Consider the following 17,910-nt stretch of genomic DNA (forward strand, 5'->3'; position numbering starts at 1 on the left):
CAGTGAGCACACACGCACACATGCACGCACACAAACAAACACTACTGTCGAAAGTATTCGTCCCTCCCACTTCTGCTGCCACCAGTTGACTGGTGTTGCTATAGTGATAGCTGTACGCAGCTGGCCGGCTTGGTGTGCTGTTGGGAGTGTGATTGATGGCTACTTTCGCTTCTGTGTGTGTGTATGTGTGTGTGTGCGCGCGCGTCTGCATGCTCTGTCTTAGTCTAGTTTGAGAGTTTCAATAAGAAAACCTCAGTTAACTGTGGAACTGGTTGTTTAGTGCATCATTAATTGACCAGTGGGCCAACTTTAGGTGCAGACTGCGTGTGTGAGTGTAAGAGACCGACGGGGAAGAGTGAAGCGTGTGCGCACGTTGTGGATGGAGACCCTCATTCATATTAATTTGGCATAATTCTCATAATTTTTCCATCATTGCCACCTTCTATGATTCAATTAGGACGCTCACACACTCACACACAGGAATACAAAAGGGCTCACCCGTAGTTAATCATAATCCTCATTCACTCAGGAGGGCCTTCGGGGGGGGGGGATATAAAACACACACAGGTTTGTATGCAGACACAGATTGTGCCACACAAGACAATGTTACACATATGCACAGAAAGAGTGATAGCCTATAAAGACCCCAATAATTAAGTTTGGCTGCGGGCTCAGGGGTGTGTGTGTGACAGAGATGTTGGGAACAATGTGTGACATCTCTCCTAATTGAAATGTGGTGGAAAGAGAAGGAATAAGGGAAAAGCGAAGAGGTGGTGCGGTTGTTACTGCAAGCCTCCTCTTCATGCTCCTCCCTCCCTCCACCCTCCACCCCACTCTTCTGTATTTTCCTCTCATTCCTTCCATTTTTCTCACCCGTCTTTCTCTCTCCTTCCTGATGTGTCTCAGTAGGATCTGCACATTCTAATCTGTTCTGCCTGAACGCTCCTAACGGACAAACACGCACAGTTTCTCACACTCACTAGCTCACTTTCACAGACTCCAAGACACACACACACACTCTTCTCTCCTTTTCCTTTCCATCCCTCCTTGCTCCCCCTCTCCCCCCCGTTTCCCCCTCTGACACAAATGAGCACCTGCAGGCTCACTTGGATAAGCACACACACACACACAGGCAGAACATGGGCAAGTGTACGCACTCAGAAACGTGCACACACAGACACACAGACTGTCTTGTCAGCAGCTGGCTCCTGGGGTCTGCCCTTCTGCTGCTGTTTTTGTCTATTCCTTCATTTAATATGAAGTGTGTGTGAGGGGCATTCTGCCTGTTTAGTATTGAGCTAGAAAGCACAACTTCTCTCTCACCCACCCTTGTAGGAGTTTGCCCGTAGCTGGGTGTGTCTTGAAGGGAAAACCTTTTAGTTATTCTTTTCTAGTTTTGACTATTCTAATCTCTATCCTCCCACACCTGCAGCCGTAGATTTCTGGTGTCTGTTTCTCATGCCTTTCTCTTCCTCTTCAGGCTATGAGAAGTACAACTCAATGCGTGCTGACCCCGCCCTGTGTTTCTTGGAGCGAGTGGGCATGCCAGACGCCAAAGCCATTGCTGCTGAGCAGAGGGGCTCTGACATGATGGCAGATGGTGCTGAGGGGTAAGAAAGCAGGCTTCACTGACCAGCAGCTCTTTACTCTCCTGTCCTTGTAGTATTTTCTGTTTTAGTCCCCATCTCTGTGTTTGATTAGTCACATTGTAATGCCCTTTGAAGTTTGTCCCATTTCCCACTCTGTAACACTTAAGCTTCTTCAAGTGGTGCTCAGAACTCCTGCACGGCCTGGAATGATCTGATTTAAAGTAACAAAGGAATGAATCCGTCTTCCAGAAGGTGAATTTCTAAGTTTTCCCTGTGACTTTCAACAGTGAGGATGAGGATCCCGAATACAAGCCGCTGCGGATGCCCTTTAAAGACGACATGGATGACTTCACCAACTCTCCACTTGATGACAAAGATGAGGGTGTAGAGGGAGAGAATGAAGGTAAACGCCATACAGACAAAGAGGCGAAGGGGTGAAAGGTGGCTTTAACGCACCTACTGATTAATTTAGTAGGTTCCCATCAGTTTATCGCACGGGTGATTCTAGGATCAAAGCTTTGGGGGTGCTGAGGGCATCCAGTCAGTTAGCTAGTTAGTACCTTGGGTCCTTCTCTCACCCCAACCGGTCGCAGCAGATGGCCGCCCCTCCCTGAGCCTGGTTCTGCTGGAGGTTTCTTCCTGTTAAAAGGGAGTTTTTCCTTCCCACTGTCGCCAAAGTGCTTGCTCATAGGGGGTCATATGATTGTTGGGTTTTTCTCTGTATCTATGAAGCACCTTGAGGCGACTTTTGTTGTGATTTGGCGCTATATAAATAAAATTGAATTGAATTGAATATCGGCACATATGACAAAATAACCAGTTTTTCTCATTACATTTCAAACAGGACAGTGGTAACAACAGCAGGCTATGGACAATTTTAAGTTTTAGATTTTAAATAGGCTTTATACATTTCAATGGGAGCAACAGGACGGTGAAATGTCGCTGATTTTTACTACAGAGCAAACATAGTCGGGAAACACGTTTTCAACACTGCAGGTTACCTGGTGTTATGTTTTTCAGCTAAAAAGAAACATGGTCTGACTCCTACCCAACTATATAAAGAGTAACTGAAGGTTAAATGCAGCTAATATGTCCTGTTTTAAGCCAGGCACTTACACCTCCGCTCCGCTGCGTCTCAGCTGAAACACCCCCAAAAAATGGGCTAAAATCGCCCCTGGTTTATCGTAAGGTCAGTTGACTTAAACCCCGTGGATCGTTTAATGGCGTTAATCTTCTTCCTCTTACCTTTTCACACATAAAAGCACTTTGAAAAACCTAAAAAATGCTTCTTTTTTTCTAATGAATTAATGTCCAGAAAGATCGGAGACGAGCAAAAAATGTTACTGTCCAAAAGTAGTTTTTGACAAAGTGCCGACTGACTGAAACCATTTGTCATGTTGTTTAATTACAAAAAAATGAATTTTCAAATGAAGCTGTATTTTATTGGAATAATCAATATTATTGTAGGGTTTTCACCTTACAGTCTAAAGTGCCTCGAGGGAGCTGTTGGTGCTATTTAAATAAAACTGAACTGACTTGAATTCTCATGTGTCTTATGAGCGTTGAAGCACCACCTCAATTCATCCTGTGTTTTAACTCCCCCTCATTTAACTCTACTTCATTCTGATTTGCTGCCTCACCAGAGTGAAACGTTGCTGATGTCACAGATCCAAAAGTAGAAAAGAAACCGAGTGCATAGCAGACTGAAGCCTGAGCTTTTGGCTCACAGGGATTACTTGTACAAACTTTAACCATGTTCAATGGGACAGAATATTTATGACTGCAAAAAAAAAAGATATAAAGCACAATAAGCTGCAATTACTGACTATTTATGGTACGCTTTGCCAGAAGCAGCAGAGTATAGAACAAGTATTCAGACGCTGAGATCCTTTCTTCTCTCCGGTAGCAAAATCAGATGAAAACAGTCAGAGGGCTCCTGCTTCCAATGAGCGCCTCTACTGGCCAGCAGCCTCAGCTCTGACAGCTCGTCTGCGCCGCCTCATCACCGCCTACCAGCGCTCCAACCGGAGAGAGCAGCTTCGCCAGGAGGCACTCAACCGACCTGATGGCCGGCGACGAAGACGCAGGGAGTTCCTGCCTTCAGTTGGTATGGTTACTACTGAAACGGGAGGAGCAGCACCTTACATCCAAGATGGCGCAGGGATGTTCATGGCAGAAGGAAGCCCATATTTGGCTAAAGGAAGCGCTTATTTTGTCAAAGGTGGACAGTTTATGCCAGAGGCATCTCCAGTGTTGAACGCCAGCTCCCTGGTGTCTGAGGGAGCAATGTACTACAAGGAAAGAAGACAGAGGTAGCGTTTCATTTATTAGCAAGTTATTATTTATTGAATGCTTCCATGTTTAAAGAGACAATGACTCCCTAACAACGGCCCCCAGTAATTTCCTTTACATTTCTTTTTCAGATGGACGCGTCGTGAAGAGGCCGACTTCTATCGTGTTGTTTCAACCTTTGGAGTCGTTTTTGATACCAAACGTCAGAAATTTGATTGGACGCAGTTCAGAGCCTTTGCTCGACTGGACAAGAAAACCGACGAGAGTTTGGAGAAGTACTACTATTCATTCATCGCCATGTGTAAACGGGTCTGCAGAATGCAAATCAAGACTGAAACCGGTAAGGTGGAGTTGTGGACACGTTTCTTGAGATTGTTTAAACTTGAGTGATGTTTATTTTCCTAATTCTTGTTTGCCTTATTTGTCGTCAGAACTTCCAGACCCGACTCTGATCATTGACCCCATAACAGAGGAGCGTGCCTCTCGGACCCTCTACCGCATCGAGCTTCTCCGCCGCATCCGAGAGCAGGTCCTCCCTCACCCTCTGCTTTCTGAACGCCTCAAGCTCTGTCAGCCTTCCCCAGACCTTCCAGAGTGGTGGGAGTGTGGCCGCCACGACCGGGACCTCCTCCTGGGTGCTTCGAAGCATGGTGTGAGCCGCACAGATTATCACATCTTGAACGACCCAACCTTGGCCTTCCTGGAGTCCCACCAACGCTTTACCAGCCAGCGAGGAGCCAGCGTTAGCATAGGAGCCTCATTAGAGATCACCAAAGCTGGGATGGGAGGGACAGAAAGTACCTCTGCTCCGCTCCTAACCCCTGCAGAACTGGCAAGTGCCACAGCTGCTGCCAAAATCGCTGTCAATGCAACAAAAGAGGAGGAGGTGGAAGAGAAGGCTGTAAAGATGGAGGACGAGAAAGCAGAAATGGTGGTCAAAATGGAGGAAGGAGATGCCAACAACATTCCGTGTGCTAAAACTGAAACTCCCGATGAACAGAAGGAACACAAGGGAGAGATCAGAGAAGATAAAGATGAGACCGCTGCATCACAAAGTAAGGAGATCAAGAAAGAAGAGGAGGTGCAGCCACAGGCAGAAAACGAAGAGCAAGAAGTGCACAAAGAAGAGCAAAGTGGTGAAGAAGAGAAGCTAACCAATGACCAGGACAAAGACCTGACAGAAGAGAAAAACGGCGCACTCGGTGACCAGAAGGACACACTCGCTGAACTCCAACACTCCTCTCCTAAAGCGCAACCAGCTCAAAAGACTGCAGAGGAGGAAGATGGAGAAGAAAAGGAGAACCCAGAGTCTCCTAAATCTCCAAAGTCTGCTGACACAGAGAAAAGCCCAGAGGAGGAAGAGGAGGAGAGGCTAGATGAAGATGACAAATCAGAGAAGTCTTCTCAGGCTGAAGGTATGAGTGAAGGCCGAGTTAGTGATCTGAGCAGGGATAATGTTGAACCATTAGTTCTTCGCCTCTGATAAAACAAATCTAACTGTAGCTTGCACAAATTTCTCTCATTTCACTTTTGTGTGTTATGACCCTTTTGCTACTGACTTTATTTGCCCTGGTTGTCAGCCACTGTTATTGCTGGGCCTACACTCGGTCACAGGCTCATTAAAACCCTGACGAGTCATGAGGGGAAACACCAGAAATAGGCCCGAGTTCCAGGGGCGAGAGGAAAAAATGAGTTTAGCTCCCTCGATAACAATTCAGAATGTCTTTTTAATTAAGGCTTGTAGCATGACTTTCCTTCTCTCGACACAGTGAGTGCTGCGTCAGAGCAGAAGAACTTTGACGAGGAGAGCATCGCATCTCTGAGCACCTCGGCCCGGGATGAAACCAGAGACGGCTTCTGCCCCGACGACCTGCCTGAAACCTCTGCATTGCAGGCTTTACAGGACCGAGCCTTTGGCTTCTCATTCTGGCCTAAGGTGAGTCTCAAATACTAGCCAGCGGATACAAACAACAGAGGCTGGGATTACATTACAATATAGTAATTTCTTACATGTTAAAGTGAACAGATTATCCGACTACAGCAGCTTTTCCTGATTCATATTTTACGATCCAGTTTAACTTTCTGCTCCAAGCAGACCCTTTTCTGATTGGCCACCCCTTGGCATATTAGGCATGACGTCACATACCCAGTCTCCTTTAATTTCAGGATTTAGATTTCTAAAGCAGTAATTCTGTCAGCACATGAATCACATCATGCACACAACACAGTAGCTCTGCTTTTCTTCTTTGCTTGGCTTGGCTGTTCCTATGCAGTCACAGTACTTAAACTCAACCCTTTGTATAAACATTACACATTAAGTCTGAACTGTTAAGATTTGTCAATTTTTTTTAATGTGGCCCCTCTTTTTTTTTTTCTTTTTATATATAATACTTTTTTATACCCATAATGAACTGAACTGTCCTCCAACTGAAACTGGATCTTGTAAAAACCTACATCTTAAAGTTTGAGGAATTCGTTCTGCTATGTGCGGATAGTTTTTAGGCCAAGAAATAATCAGAACCAGCCCTACATTAACTGCTTACCAGAAGGAGGATTATGCCTTTTGATCTACTGCAAGGCTCTTAATATGAAACATCTGTGCGGGAAGTGTTTACTTCACAGTAGCTCAGCAGCAATTGTAAAACAGCGAGTGATTGGAAAGAATTACAGAAGAGAGAGTTTTCTGTTTGATTGATTTTTGCCCAAAATGTGCTGAAATATACTTTAGAAAACTGAAACATAGTCTGATTCTGAGAGATTTACAGTACGCAGGAAACGAAGCTGACAAAGGAACTGACAGAGTGATCCATCACCTCACTCGGTTCTCTCTTCCACTCAGGATCGAGTGATGATCAACAGGATGGATAACATCTGCGAGGCCGTCCTGAAGGGCAAGTGGCCTGTCAACAGACGCCACGTATTCGACTTCCCTGGCAACCTCCTGCCAGGGCACGGCTCCTCAGCAACAACAGCGGCTGCAGCCATGGCGACCGAGAGCCCGCTCCAGAGGCGGAGCCTGGCTGAGCTGACAATGGCCGGCATCCATACGCCATTTAGCGGGAGTGAAGATAAAACACTATCACCTCAGGTTCATGTGAGTGTTTGCACACACGTACACTAAACACGTTCAACAAATGACGTTACCCATTCTCAGTTTACCATCATCATGTTTTTGGAAATGACGACACTGTGCCAAGCTCATATGTGAAATGCAGTTTTGGAACAGAAAGAGGACTGAGTGCTGACCTATTATTGCAGGAGGAGACTCTGAGCCTGACGGTGCCTCGACAGAGGAGGAGGAGGAGGAAAAAGATTGAGATTGAGGCAGAGAGGGCAGCCAAGAGACGTAACCTGATGGAAATGGTGGCACAGCTGAGAGAGAGCCATGCTGCTGCCGAGTCCCAGAGCCAGGCTATAGACCTCACCAAGGTGCTCACTAACACGTTCAGTCTAGTTACTAGCTCTTAACGATTGAGTCTTACTGTTGTTAAACTAAATCACTTCAGTTTTGGCAGCTACACAGTTGAGCTCAGTCAGCAGTCTTAGCTTGTCTCACTTCCAGCCTACATCAGCTGATGAAGTCAGCAGCATTTCCTCTAATGTGTATGATGTTACACGCCTGCTGTATTTGGCCTCTTTAGCTTTTGTGTGCTACTACAGAGCCATAAAAATACTTCAGAAGGAATGCCAGTCCTATTTTAACTGAAGTGGTCCTGACAGATTTTGTATTAATGTTTAAAGTGTAAAAGTTGATGCATTACAACTGATCTGATCTGATCTGATCTTCAGGGTATGCCCCATCACCACAAGGCCTCTCCCTCACTGACCAGCTTCTCCAGTGCCCTGGTGACAAACCCCTCGCTCAAGGCGCAGATGGATTTGCTTCAGCAAGGCCCAGCGACTGGACACCGAGCTAACGGTTCACTGGAGGCTGACCTGCCTGTCATTAGGAGGAGGCGTGGCCGCAGGAAAAATGTGGAGGGTTTGGAGCTGCTGTTCATGGGCAACAGACGAACAGAAGGGGTATGTAGGAGGGCAAATGTGGTCATTTGTGTCATGCACACAGATGTGATCCTTGTACAGATTGCCAAGGTAATCTTTCCCTCTGCGTCATCTTTTCAGGATCATGCAGACGGGCCAAAGGTCTCAGGTGTGGAGGGGCTTCAGGATGCTTCACGTGTCCACAAACCCCGCAATGTCTCTGAGCAGAGCCCCAGTGCAAGATCTCTCGCCTCAGGCAATCTGGAGGAAGAAGAGACGGCGGTTTCCAACAAAGAGCTCGGCGAATGGCTGAGGCAGCACCCAACGTACACCATGGATATGCCTGGTTTCACACCAGTAAGTCCTCTTGTTTTTTCTGCATTTTTATTTGATAATTACTGTGGATTGTTAAAGCTCAAGCGAGATTATCACATGATGGATGTTGTGGACGCGTTTCTTAAATGTGCCCTGTGTTGTTTTCTTTGTGCTACAGAAGAATGAGGACTTGCTGCTGTCTCAGTTCTCTAAGCCTAAGCAGAAGCGCCATCGTTGTCGAAACCCCAACAAGATAGACATCAACACACTGACGGGGGAGGAGAGAGTGCCTGTGGTCAACAGAAGGAATGGACGCAAGGTAAGCTAACACTGCCTCTCCAAGATCGTCTCTTTGTTTCAGAAAAATGACATTTTCAACACCAACCTCACTTCATTTTCCTGTTTTCTAGATGGGCGGAGCCATGGCTCCTCCAATGAAAGAGCTTCCCAGGTGGTTGCTGGAGAACCCCGAGTTTTCGATTGCTCCTGATTGGACAGATATTGTCAAACAGTCTGTGAGTAACGAAGGCACAACCTACACTTGGTGATAATGTAGTTAACTGAAGTTTTTACTTAAAAAAATCCCTGTCTACACAGGGTTTCCTCCCTGAAGCGATGTTTGACCGCCTTCTGACCGGCCCTGTAGTCAGAGAGGAGGGCGTCCGCCGTCGGGGGCGTCGCCCCAAATCTGAGATCGCCAAGGCAGCCGCTGCTGCGCAGGCAGCTGCTGCAGCTCAGGCTGCACAGGCTTCACTGGCCACGGCTGCTTCATCAGCAGGTACGAACCAACCAACCGTCTGGCATGTGGATCAGGCAGGAGTGTGTCTCAGTAGACTGTGTGTCTGAACCCTCACTTACTGTGTGTCTGCAGGAGGCATCAACCCTTTGCTGTTGAACAGCCTGTTTGGAGGGATGGACCTGTCTTCTCTCCAGAGCCTTCAGTCTCTCCAGTTGGCTGCAGGTCTGATGGCCTTCCCTCCCACAGACCCCAAACAGGCCGCTGCCAATGCCGCCGCCGCCTCCATGCTGCCTCTCATGCTGCCCGGCATGGGAGGCCTTCCCAACATGGCCACCGCCCTACCCAACATGTTCAGCCTCGGCGGGCTCTTCGGCGGTAACCTGGCAACAGCCACAGCCGCTGCCCCAGCTGCACCCAACTCCACAGCCACCACCACAGCAGGCAAAACGAACGGAACAGCCGAAGGAGAGGGAGGAGACTGTGGCGAAACGGCAACAACAAAGAGGAAGAGGGAGGGAGAGGAGAGAGACGAAGCAGGAAACCGCAATGAGGCGGGAGAGGACGAGGAGGCAGCTGAGGGAAACGAGGAAGGAGTGAAGAAGGCAAAGAGGAAGAAGATGGAGAAAGAGGATGGGGCAGAGAAAACTGAGGCATCCCTCAGCGAAGACGCCGTGGCGCCTCAGATCCCAGCTGCCGATTCGTCAGCAGAGGCAACCATCAACGGTGACGCCGCCACCCTGCTAGCTGCGGCTGGCATGTCTGCTAACACCCTGGCATTCAACCCCTTTCTTCTCTCCACCATGGCCCCTGGTCTCCTCTACCCGTCTATGTTCCTACCTCCAGGCCTTGGAGGGCTCAGCCTACCGGGCTTCCCCACCGCCTCCAACCTTGCTGAACTACAGAGTGCAATGGCTGGAGCGCTGGGGGGCAGTGCTGGGACTCCAAATGCCCTAAGAGACCAAGAGAAGGAGGACAAGAAGGCAGATCTGAAAGCAGCAGCAGAAGAGGAGGAAGAAGAGGAAGAGGATGAAGAGGGAGGAGGAGAGAGTGACTTAGCTGAGGAGAAGGAGGGGGAGATGAGAAGTGAGGCTGATTATTCAGCTTTAGAGGATGGAGGGATGGGCGAGGAGGAGGAAGAGGCGGCGGCAGAGGAAGCAGCAGCATCTTCACAGAAGGACAAGAGTGACTGAACTAAAACACAAAACTGACTGGCCTTGGACATTTCTTCACCTCCTCCACCCACCACGTTTACACGCCTCCACCAGAAATATCCAAACTATTATAAATTCTTTTTTTTTTTTCTTTGCATTGTTGTTGATGATTTACTTTCACTTTGTTGTTTTTTTGGCCAGTTATATTTCCTATGCGTCAGAGAGAACGAGGTTTGTGCGTGTTAAGTTAAATCTTTCTGATCGATAGTGTAGTCAGGGAAAATCCTCACAGCCGCTCGCCGAGTGCTCGGCTGCTCTTCAAAGACTGTTTCTTTTCGTCTGGTTGGCCTGTGTGCGCACACTGTGAACGGTGCACCCACGCTTCCCTCCCACAATCCCTCAAACAAGACTTCACAAGGGTTCCAGTAGTACTACTATTATTATTATTATTATTGTTATTATTATTATTATTATTGCTGCTTTCAGCTCTCAAATGTTTTTTTTCTTCGCCTCCTCCTTTTTTCCTTTGTTTTTTCGTCTGGACTGTTTTGTTGTTGTCGGCAGCATCTCATCAAAACGAGAAGCATCCGCTGCCAACACTTTTTCCAGCGTTTAAGGGGTGTACTGCAAAGTTGGAGGAGCCTAAAGCCAGAAATTACACTGTTTTAGGAAGTCGGACACAGAATATTCACTCAGTGAGATTCTTTTAATTATTTTGCATTGGTGTCAAAACCTTAATGCAGACTTTATCATCATGTTTAAATTGATTGGTTTGAGGTTTATCATCTCTAATGTGTAGCCATCACCTGAGTGGTAGAATAACTACTTAACTGACTGTACATTAAGACGGATCACATTTTTGATCACTCACACAGCCTTAAGCAGAAAGGGTCACGGAAGAGTTGAACCGTCTAATTCAGGGTTTGAGGTTGCTTTGCAGTGCACCCCCGTGAGCTCAAAAGAAAAGGAAAACAGCATTTCAGCTAACCCGACTGTCTGTCTGACAAAGCTGCTGCAAAAGGAATTGTGGGTAATGGAGTTGAGCTGTTCTTACTCAGAGCAGATTTTAAGTTCTCACATATCAGACCAGGTAGATGTGGAGGAGGAAACAAAACCAGACTGGCCTAAAGGAAGAAGAAGGAAAAAAGAAAAAACTCAGTCTCACACACTGACGTCCACAACACACACATCCAACACATACTTGATCATTAGCTGCACACGCTCTTTCAGGTGTCCACCACTACACGCTCACACACACACACACACACTAACCCCTTTCTCTGTCATGTGACTGTTTCTGGGAGGACTGTTTCTCTTTGAGTGTACGTGTGTGTGCTTGTGTGCACGCTGAACCAATACTGTTAAACCCAGTCCCACACTGAATACCAGTCTCCGGTCTTTCCATTGCCACATCTCAAAACCTTCCTCCCGCTTCAAGGCGCCTGGTTTTGGCTCAGGGGGTGACGAGCGGGCTGGGTCTGACACCAATCAGGTTTTCTGATTGGTCCACTTCGAGCTGCTTAATCCAGGCGTCCTCATTTGGGAGGCTTCTGTAAATGGATTTTGGAGAAGTGGTCTACAACGGGATGCGATGCTTCAGGTTTATTCTTTAAAGGGGGGGCAGCATGTTATAAATGCTTTGTTTTTGTTCTCTTCACCTCCTCCCAGTAGTTCCAGACCGAGTGCTGCTCCCTGGCGACCTTCACTTTAAAGACTGTTGCTTTAGTCACACACTGACACCAGGCCTGGCCAACACAGGACTGAGACACATTTTTCAGCAGAGTTGGAAAATTGCATTTTCTATATGAAGTTCAACTCTTCTCACTGAGTATGTTTGAAATACTTGAAAAAGCGCGAGCGGTGCTTGATTTTCCGTTTCCCCCCCTGAGGCCAGTTCAAGTGTCTGATATGAATCAAGTGCTGCGAGTGGTTCAAATATTTGAGAGTACATTCAAAGACACACACACTGTGGCCAGGTCTTGTTTTTTTTGTTTTTGTTTTTAACATTTGCTCTCACAGCCAGCCCAGCAGATGCAGAGAGAGGGAAGTGGGTTAGAGGTGAGGGGAACACCTTCCCCATCAAAGATCCCCGTTCTCCTCTCTAACGCTGAGACAGCAATAACCAAGGCAGCTTTTGAATGTTCCAGCATCACTCTCCCAACACACACACACACACACACACTATAAATAACCACAAGTGTCGTATGAATAGAAAAACAAAACTAAAACTGTAAATGATGACAAATAAGTACTGCAATCAATTTTGTCTCACGCTGTTCCTGTTGATGCACTGGTGTTAAAGAGTTAAAATAATCAGGTACCTTTATTACTTAGCTACTTTTCTTGAAAAAAAGGACTTTTTGTTACTTTTAGCCAGCAAGCTGAAGAGCATTACCTCAATTCTTATCTAGCCTTGAAGTTTACAGACATACCATGTAAATGTTTTTTCCTCTTTTTTTTGGTGTGTGTCTTTTTTGTTTTTTTTGTTTTTTTTCTTTTGTTTTTTGAGACATCATGTATGATGAATTGTAGCTATGATGCTTTTAATAAAAGTGAATCATGATATTCGCCTAGGAAACCAATCCTCAGCCTGTGTCTCATCATTTGCCTCCCTGCACTTGAATAAATGTTCAGGTTTTTTTTTTTTTTTTTTGTATTTTATAAGAGCTTGTGTGAAGAAACTAATCTCTGGGAGTCATTACAGGAAGTTTTGTTTGTTTTTCCTTTACAAATGTTAAAAGCTATAGTGTTGACCTTTGAGTAAAATTAAAGTTGGTGCCAAAAAAGGGCCTCACTTATAAAAAGTTAGACATGCTTTTATTTTTTGAGAACTTAAATGAAAGCTGAAGGGACCAAAATATACGATTAAAGTTTGTGGGGTTTCTTGGTTTTTTAAATGGGACTCTTGTGAACACGGCACCAGACTGACGACCTGTCCAGGGTGTGCCTGGCCCGACAGCTGGTGTAGGCTCCAGTCCAGTGACCACGAATTGGTTAAATGTAAGAAGATGGATGTGAAAGCCACTATAGTAGACTCACAGAAAATTAGCCCTTTAATAAAAGTCCTGATTTCTGGCACATAAAGTTGAATCTAAAGTAGAATTCCCTTTGCAAAACTGATTGATGCTACTGAGATCATCATCCATCCAGCTGCAGACTTTGGCCTTTTTTGTCAAACTAAGGTCCGGTGAGCAATTCTCTCATTTTGATCTCATCTCACCATAATTTTATCATCTGCTCAACTCTAACTGTTGCAGCTGATGCTAATTCTCTGACCAGCAGACTGCTTAGATATTAGATGAAATATACGTACAGTACCATGAGTGTGAATACAGTTTGTACAGTGTGTCACTAAAGCCTTAGATCCCCCTAGAGGATCCAGTGGTCATTACACACGAGTGGAACAGATCAGAGAGGTCAGACCTTTGGTTGGATGAACATGCTGGGATCATACAGGAGTGTGAGTGCAGAGTGTGACACCATAAATGAGGAAAATACTAAAAGTTTAATTAACATTTCAGGTCAAGTGGAGGTGAAATAAAGGAACAGGAAGCTGCCAAACTCTAGCTGTGTGTCTGGGTGTGTGTACCACTCCGGCCAGGCATCAAAAATGGCCTCTCTCCCACTGGAGCTGCTGACAAAACACAAACTGACAGCAAGACCCAACTGTCTCCCTCTGTGCATGCGTGTGTCTGTGTCTGTGTTTCAGTTAATGGACAATAACATGTAATGTTTTGGCTGTTCGTTTTCATGCTGTGAATTTAGGCATTTAACTACACTGCATTTCAGTTCTCTCTTATGATGATAGCACAGCTAAAGCACAATGTGTTCAATAAAGTCAAATAAATGCTAATACGGTTAAAAGCTCTCCAGCCATCAGTTGCAGGTCTGCTTTAACCCTTTTCTACTAAATTTCCTACTAAATTCAACCCATATAAATGTACCGCTGTTTTTTGACAAAAGTAAAACTACTTATTAGTGGTATCGTCCTATCCAGAGAGGGTAAACCATATGTTTTTGCTATCGCCTAAATACAGAGATGAGAGGAGAAATAGTGTCTGTCTCCTGAATCCAAAATGGGAGCTGGTTCCACAGAAGAGGAGCCTGAAAGCATCAACTACAGCTGCCTGTGTTGACACACCCGTTGATGAAAGCATCTTTAATTGAAAGCCTTAAAAAATCTAATTGGATTTGTTATTTAAAAACACACACACAACCAGTCATGAAAGCTAAACTATCCACAGCAGCTGTTCATACTATGCCGTAAATACACCATTTAATGCTGTTAAACTGGAGATTTTGACATGAGTGTCTGTGGGGATTGAATGGCTTTTGGAGCCAGCCTCAAGTGGCCACGAGTAGAAACTACAGTCTTTTCACTTTTCAGCCACTTGATGAAAATGTTAGCGACAATATGATTTTTGATGCGACCTTTACGGTAAACATCAGTACTTCCATACCAATATCTCAGAGTTAATACTGACATAATCAAAATCACTCATGCACTTCTTTAAAAACTTGTCCAGACTGGATTGAATGAAAGTCAACAGGATATCATCACATTTTTAGTTATGCAAACATAAGTGTGTAAGCGAGGGTGTGTTTACTCTAGCAGAGGGTAGAGAGAGGTGTGTCTCTCACTCGCTTTCTTCTCTCTCTGTGTGACAGACGTCTGGCTTAATCGCCTTGCAGGAGGAAGTGGGACGTGAAATCCACCAGCCGTCCCATGCCCCCTGCCCCTCTCACACACACACTGAATTACCAACTCAGCATGCAGTCTTGTCTTCTTTCCTCATTTCTCCTTCCAGGAAATCGAGGGGGAAGTGTTTTATTTTCTGTCCACTTACTGAAGGTCATTGTTAAAATATGAAAATGATCAAGCAGGGTTTTAAGATAAAAATAAAGTATTTTGATGCATGTGTACTCTACTGTATACATATATCACATTTCAAGCTTTGGTGAAATAACTTTACTTGCTGCTTTCTGACTCTGCTTCTTTACATTATCAATAAACACAACAACTGAGGGAATCCCCACTTTAAGCAGTGATTTCAGAGGGATCTGCAGCCAGAAGCAGCTCTGCTGTCATTGTGGCTCTGTCTCAATTTATATCACTTGTCATTGTCTTGCCAGGTTCTGCTCTGCCAGCAAATTTCCAGTGAATTTGCCCAGATTACTGAATATCTGTCTAACATACTGCGCAACATGCTAGTCATAATCCAGATATCAAATCAGGAGGGAAAAGCGAAACAAAAACAAGACAAAAAATGATTTTTTTATGTTAGGATGTAGGATCAAGGGTTGTTGGAGGGCGAGAGGTTGGAAGTCAGAATATCTTGGCTTGTGGTTTTTGAATATATCCTTTAAAAGATGAGCTGTACAGAAACAAAATGTTCCTTTAGTAATTTATTGAAGGAAAATGATCTATGGTGTGTGTGCTCCTGCAATGAAGAAATGTACTTTTATTATTTTGAGTATACACACTCTAGTTTCTTTTCATCAGTCCCATGTCCCATCCATCCATCCATCCATCTTCATCCGCTTTATCCGAGGCCGGGTCGCGAGGGCAGCAGCCTAAGCAAAGAGGCCCAGACCTCCCTCTCCCCAGCCACCTCCTCCAGCTTATCCGGGGGAACACCAAGGCGTTCCCAGGCCAGCCGAGAGATATAATCTCTCCAGCGTGTCCTGGGTCTGCCCCGGGGCCTCCTCCCGGTCCCATGTCCCATACTTCCCTAATAGTCACTAGAGCACCAAAGGTATATATTTTTAACCTCCTAAGACCCAAACTCTTTCGTGGCATGCATTTTTAATTTCTCTTGGCTATTTGGGCTTTAATATTCAATAGAACACTATAATGTCACAATTGAGTAATGATGAGTAAAACTCTTTATTTAGTGTCTGAACACAGCAGCATTTTTCCTAAGTATAAAAAAAAAAAGGAGAAACAACAATTGTGCCCCTTTGAGCAATATGGCTCTTTTGGAAGAAAGAGAAAAATTTAGTATCGTGGTCTAGATGACCCAAAATGTGATGTCCCCATATGTGGACGCCAGGTCCTAGGAGGTTAAGGTGAATGGCTGGTTTCTCTCCTGTCCACAAAATGCTTAACCAAAATGTAGGGAAAATAGATTTTATGCGCATGCAGTAGAATTTCAGCGGCACCACAATCACGTAAAGTCTGTGCTCGGACCGTTGTCGTGGTTGCAGCCGGGTATTGTGTACAGCAACCGTGGACAGTGTTGGGAAGGTTACTTTTAAAATGTATTCCATTACAGATTACAGAATACATGCCCCAAAATGTATTCTGTAACGTATTCTGTTACGTTACTCAATGAGAGTAACGTATTCTGAATACTTTGGATTACTTAATATATTATCATGCTGTTTACAACTACATGAATGTACTATTGCTGTGATTTATTACTGTTACTGAAGGTTTGCGGCTGCAAACCGTAGTAAAGGGACCTCTGGCTAATACGGTGGGTTCTGTGTCGGGCTCGTAGCCGAAAACTAGCTTTACTTTGTTGTCTGGGTCAACTTTGCTTGCGAGAGACAGAGAGAGGCGTTGAAAGGCTGCTCCAACAGAACTTATTGTTTTTGGAGGAAAACACGAACACGGTGTACAGTCGAGTCTTAATAGCTTACTTACAACTGGGCTCGTCAGGCACTCTTCTTGGCTGCAGTGGTTATTATTATATTTACATGCTTCCAGCTCCCGTTTTTGCTCGATGACAGCTCGTACTTTTCCTTTTTCTCCCTCCTCGCGCTCACAGACACATAACGGGTATGGCAGTCCATTCTCCCTGCAGCACGGACTACACTGCCTATGATGCTACATTCTTTAGAGCTATACCTGTAGCATTCTGCCTGTTAGCTTAGCACAACAACAACAAAAAGGCCTCTCTCACCCAGGAAACACAGAAAGACAGAGAGCGTCACCCTGTAACCATGGCAACCGTAACGCTGCCACCTGGAACAACAGAACGTAGCTGTCACACAAAACCCAAACAGTCCTGACCCGCCACAATATGAAACAGGGAAGTACCGCCGTGTAATCCATTTATTTCAACAAAGTAACTGTATTCTAAATACCACCTTTTTAAACGGTAACTGTAACGGAATACAGTTACTCATATTTTGTATTTTAAATACGTAACGGCGGTACATGTATTCCGTTACTCCCCAACACTGACCGTGGAGAATAAAAGATGATGCTGAAAAGCATGAAAATGTGGACGGGTCTGCCATGTGATGATTACAGTCTGAGATTTTGTTCTTGTTCAGCTCTGTACAAGAAATTAATTTAGATTTTTGCTTAAAATTGCAAAATCCACAAAAGTGAGGTGAGGACAAGTAGATGGTGTGCTTTCATTTTACAGTTGTTTTTCTCAAAGTGATGGAAGAGAAAAAAACAAAGAAACAAGCAAAAACTCAATACAGACGATATTAATAGAGGCAAGGTGAGGTTTAAAATTGAACTCCATGTGCTTACCGTACTCAGTTGAAGGATGAATCCTTTGCTCTCCCCAACCGTTGTGGCAGATGGCCCCGCCCCTCCCTGAGCCTGGTTCTGATGGAGGTTTTTTCCTCTTAAAAGGGAGTTTTTCCTTCCCACTGTCGCCAAAGTGCTGCTCATAGGGGGTCATATGATTGTTGGGTTTTTCTCTGTATCTACTATTGTAGGACCCATCTTACAACATAAAGGCAACTGTTGTTGTGATTTGGCGCTGCATAGATAAAACTGAGTTGAACTGAAAGTCAAAGCTCTTGTTTGCACAGCTGGCAACCCCAAAGCAATAATTTTAAAGTTCCTACTTTGTCCTTCTTCAGCTTAATACTTTCT

At 45.2% G+C, this 17,910-nt stretch overlaps 1 protein-coding gene across 2 annotated transcripts in view; it reads left to right on the forward strand.

The window, feature by feature from the left end:
- The window catches only part of chd7 (chromodomain helicase DNA binding protein 7), a 71,221-nt gene extending 58,578 nt beyond the window's left edge, over nucleotides 1-12,643 (forward strand). For both annotated transcript variants that reach the window (XM_087850689.1, XM_087850688.1), the window contains exons 28-41: nucleotides 1,481-1,610; nucleotides 1,877-1,992; nucleotides 3,496-3,901; nucleotides 4,013-4,221; nucleotides 4,313-5,296; nucleotides 5,651-5,817; nucleotides 6,721-6,975; nucleotides 7,140-7,310; nucleotides 7,671-7,904; nucleotides 8,004-8,219; nucleotides 8,356-8,496; nucleotides 8,588-8,692; nucleotides 8,775-8,955; nucleotides 9,049-12,643. In XM_087850689.1, coding sequence (XP_087706815.1) covers nucleotides 1,481-1,610; nucleotides 1,877-1,992; nucleotides 3,496-3,901; nucleotides 4,013-4,221; nucleotides 4,313-5,296; nucleotides 5,651-5,817; nucleotides 6,721-6,975; nucleotides 7,140-7,310; nucleotides 7,671-7,904; nucleotides 8,004-8,219; nucleotides 8,356-8,496; nucleotides 8,588-8,692; nucleotides 8,775-8,955; nucleotides 9,049-10,106 — 4,373 coding nt within the window. In that variant the 3' untranslated portion in view covers nucleotides 10,107-12,643. The remainder of the gene's footprint in view (nucleotides 1-1,480; nucleotides 1,611-1,876; nucleotides 1,993-3,495; nucleotides 3,902-4,012; nucleotides 4,222-4,312; nucleotides 5,297-5,650; nucleotides 5,818-6,720; nucleotides 6,976-7,139; nucleotides 7,311-7,670; nucleotides 7,905-8,003; nucleotides 8,220-8,355; nucleotides 8,497-8,587; nucleotides 8,693-8,774; nucleotides 8,956-9,048) is intronic.
- Nucleotides 12,644-17,910: the final 5,267 nt, after the last annotated feature.

This window comes from Neolamprologus brichardi, chromosome 14 (assembly GCF_056152115.1).
Source record: "Neolamprologus brichardi isolate AB-2024 chromosome 14, ASM5615211v1, whole genome shotgun sequence".
NCBI classification, from domain to species: domain Eukaryota; kingdom Metazoa; phylum Chordata; class Actinopteri; order Cichliformes; family Cichlidae; genus Neolamprologus; species Neolamprologus brichardi.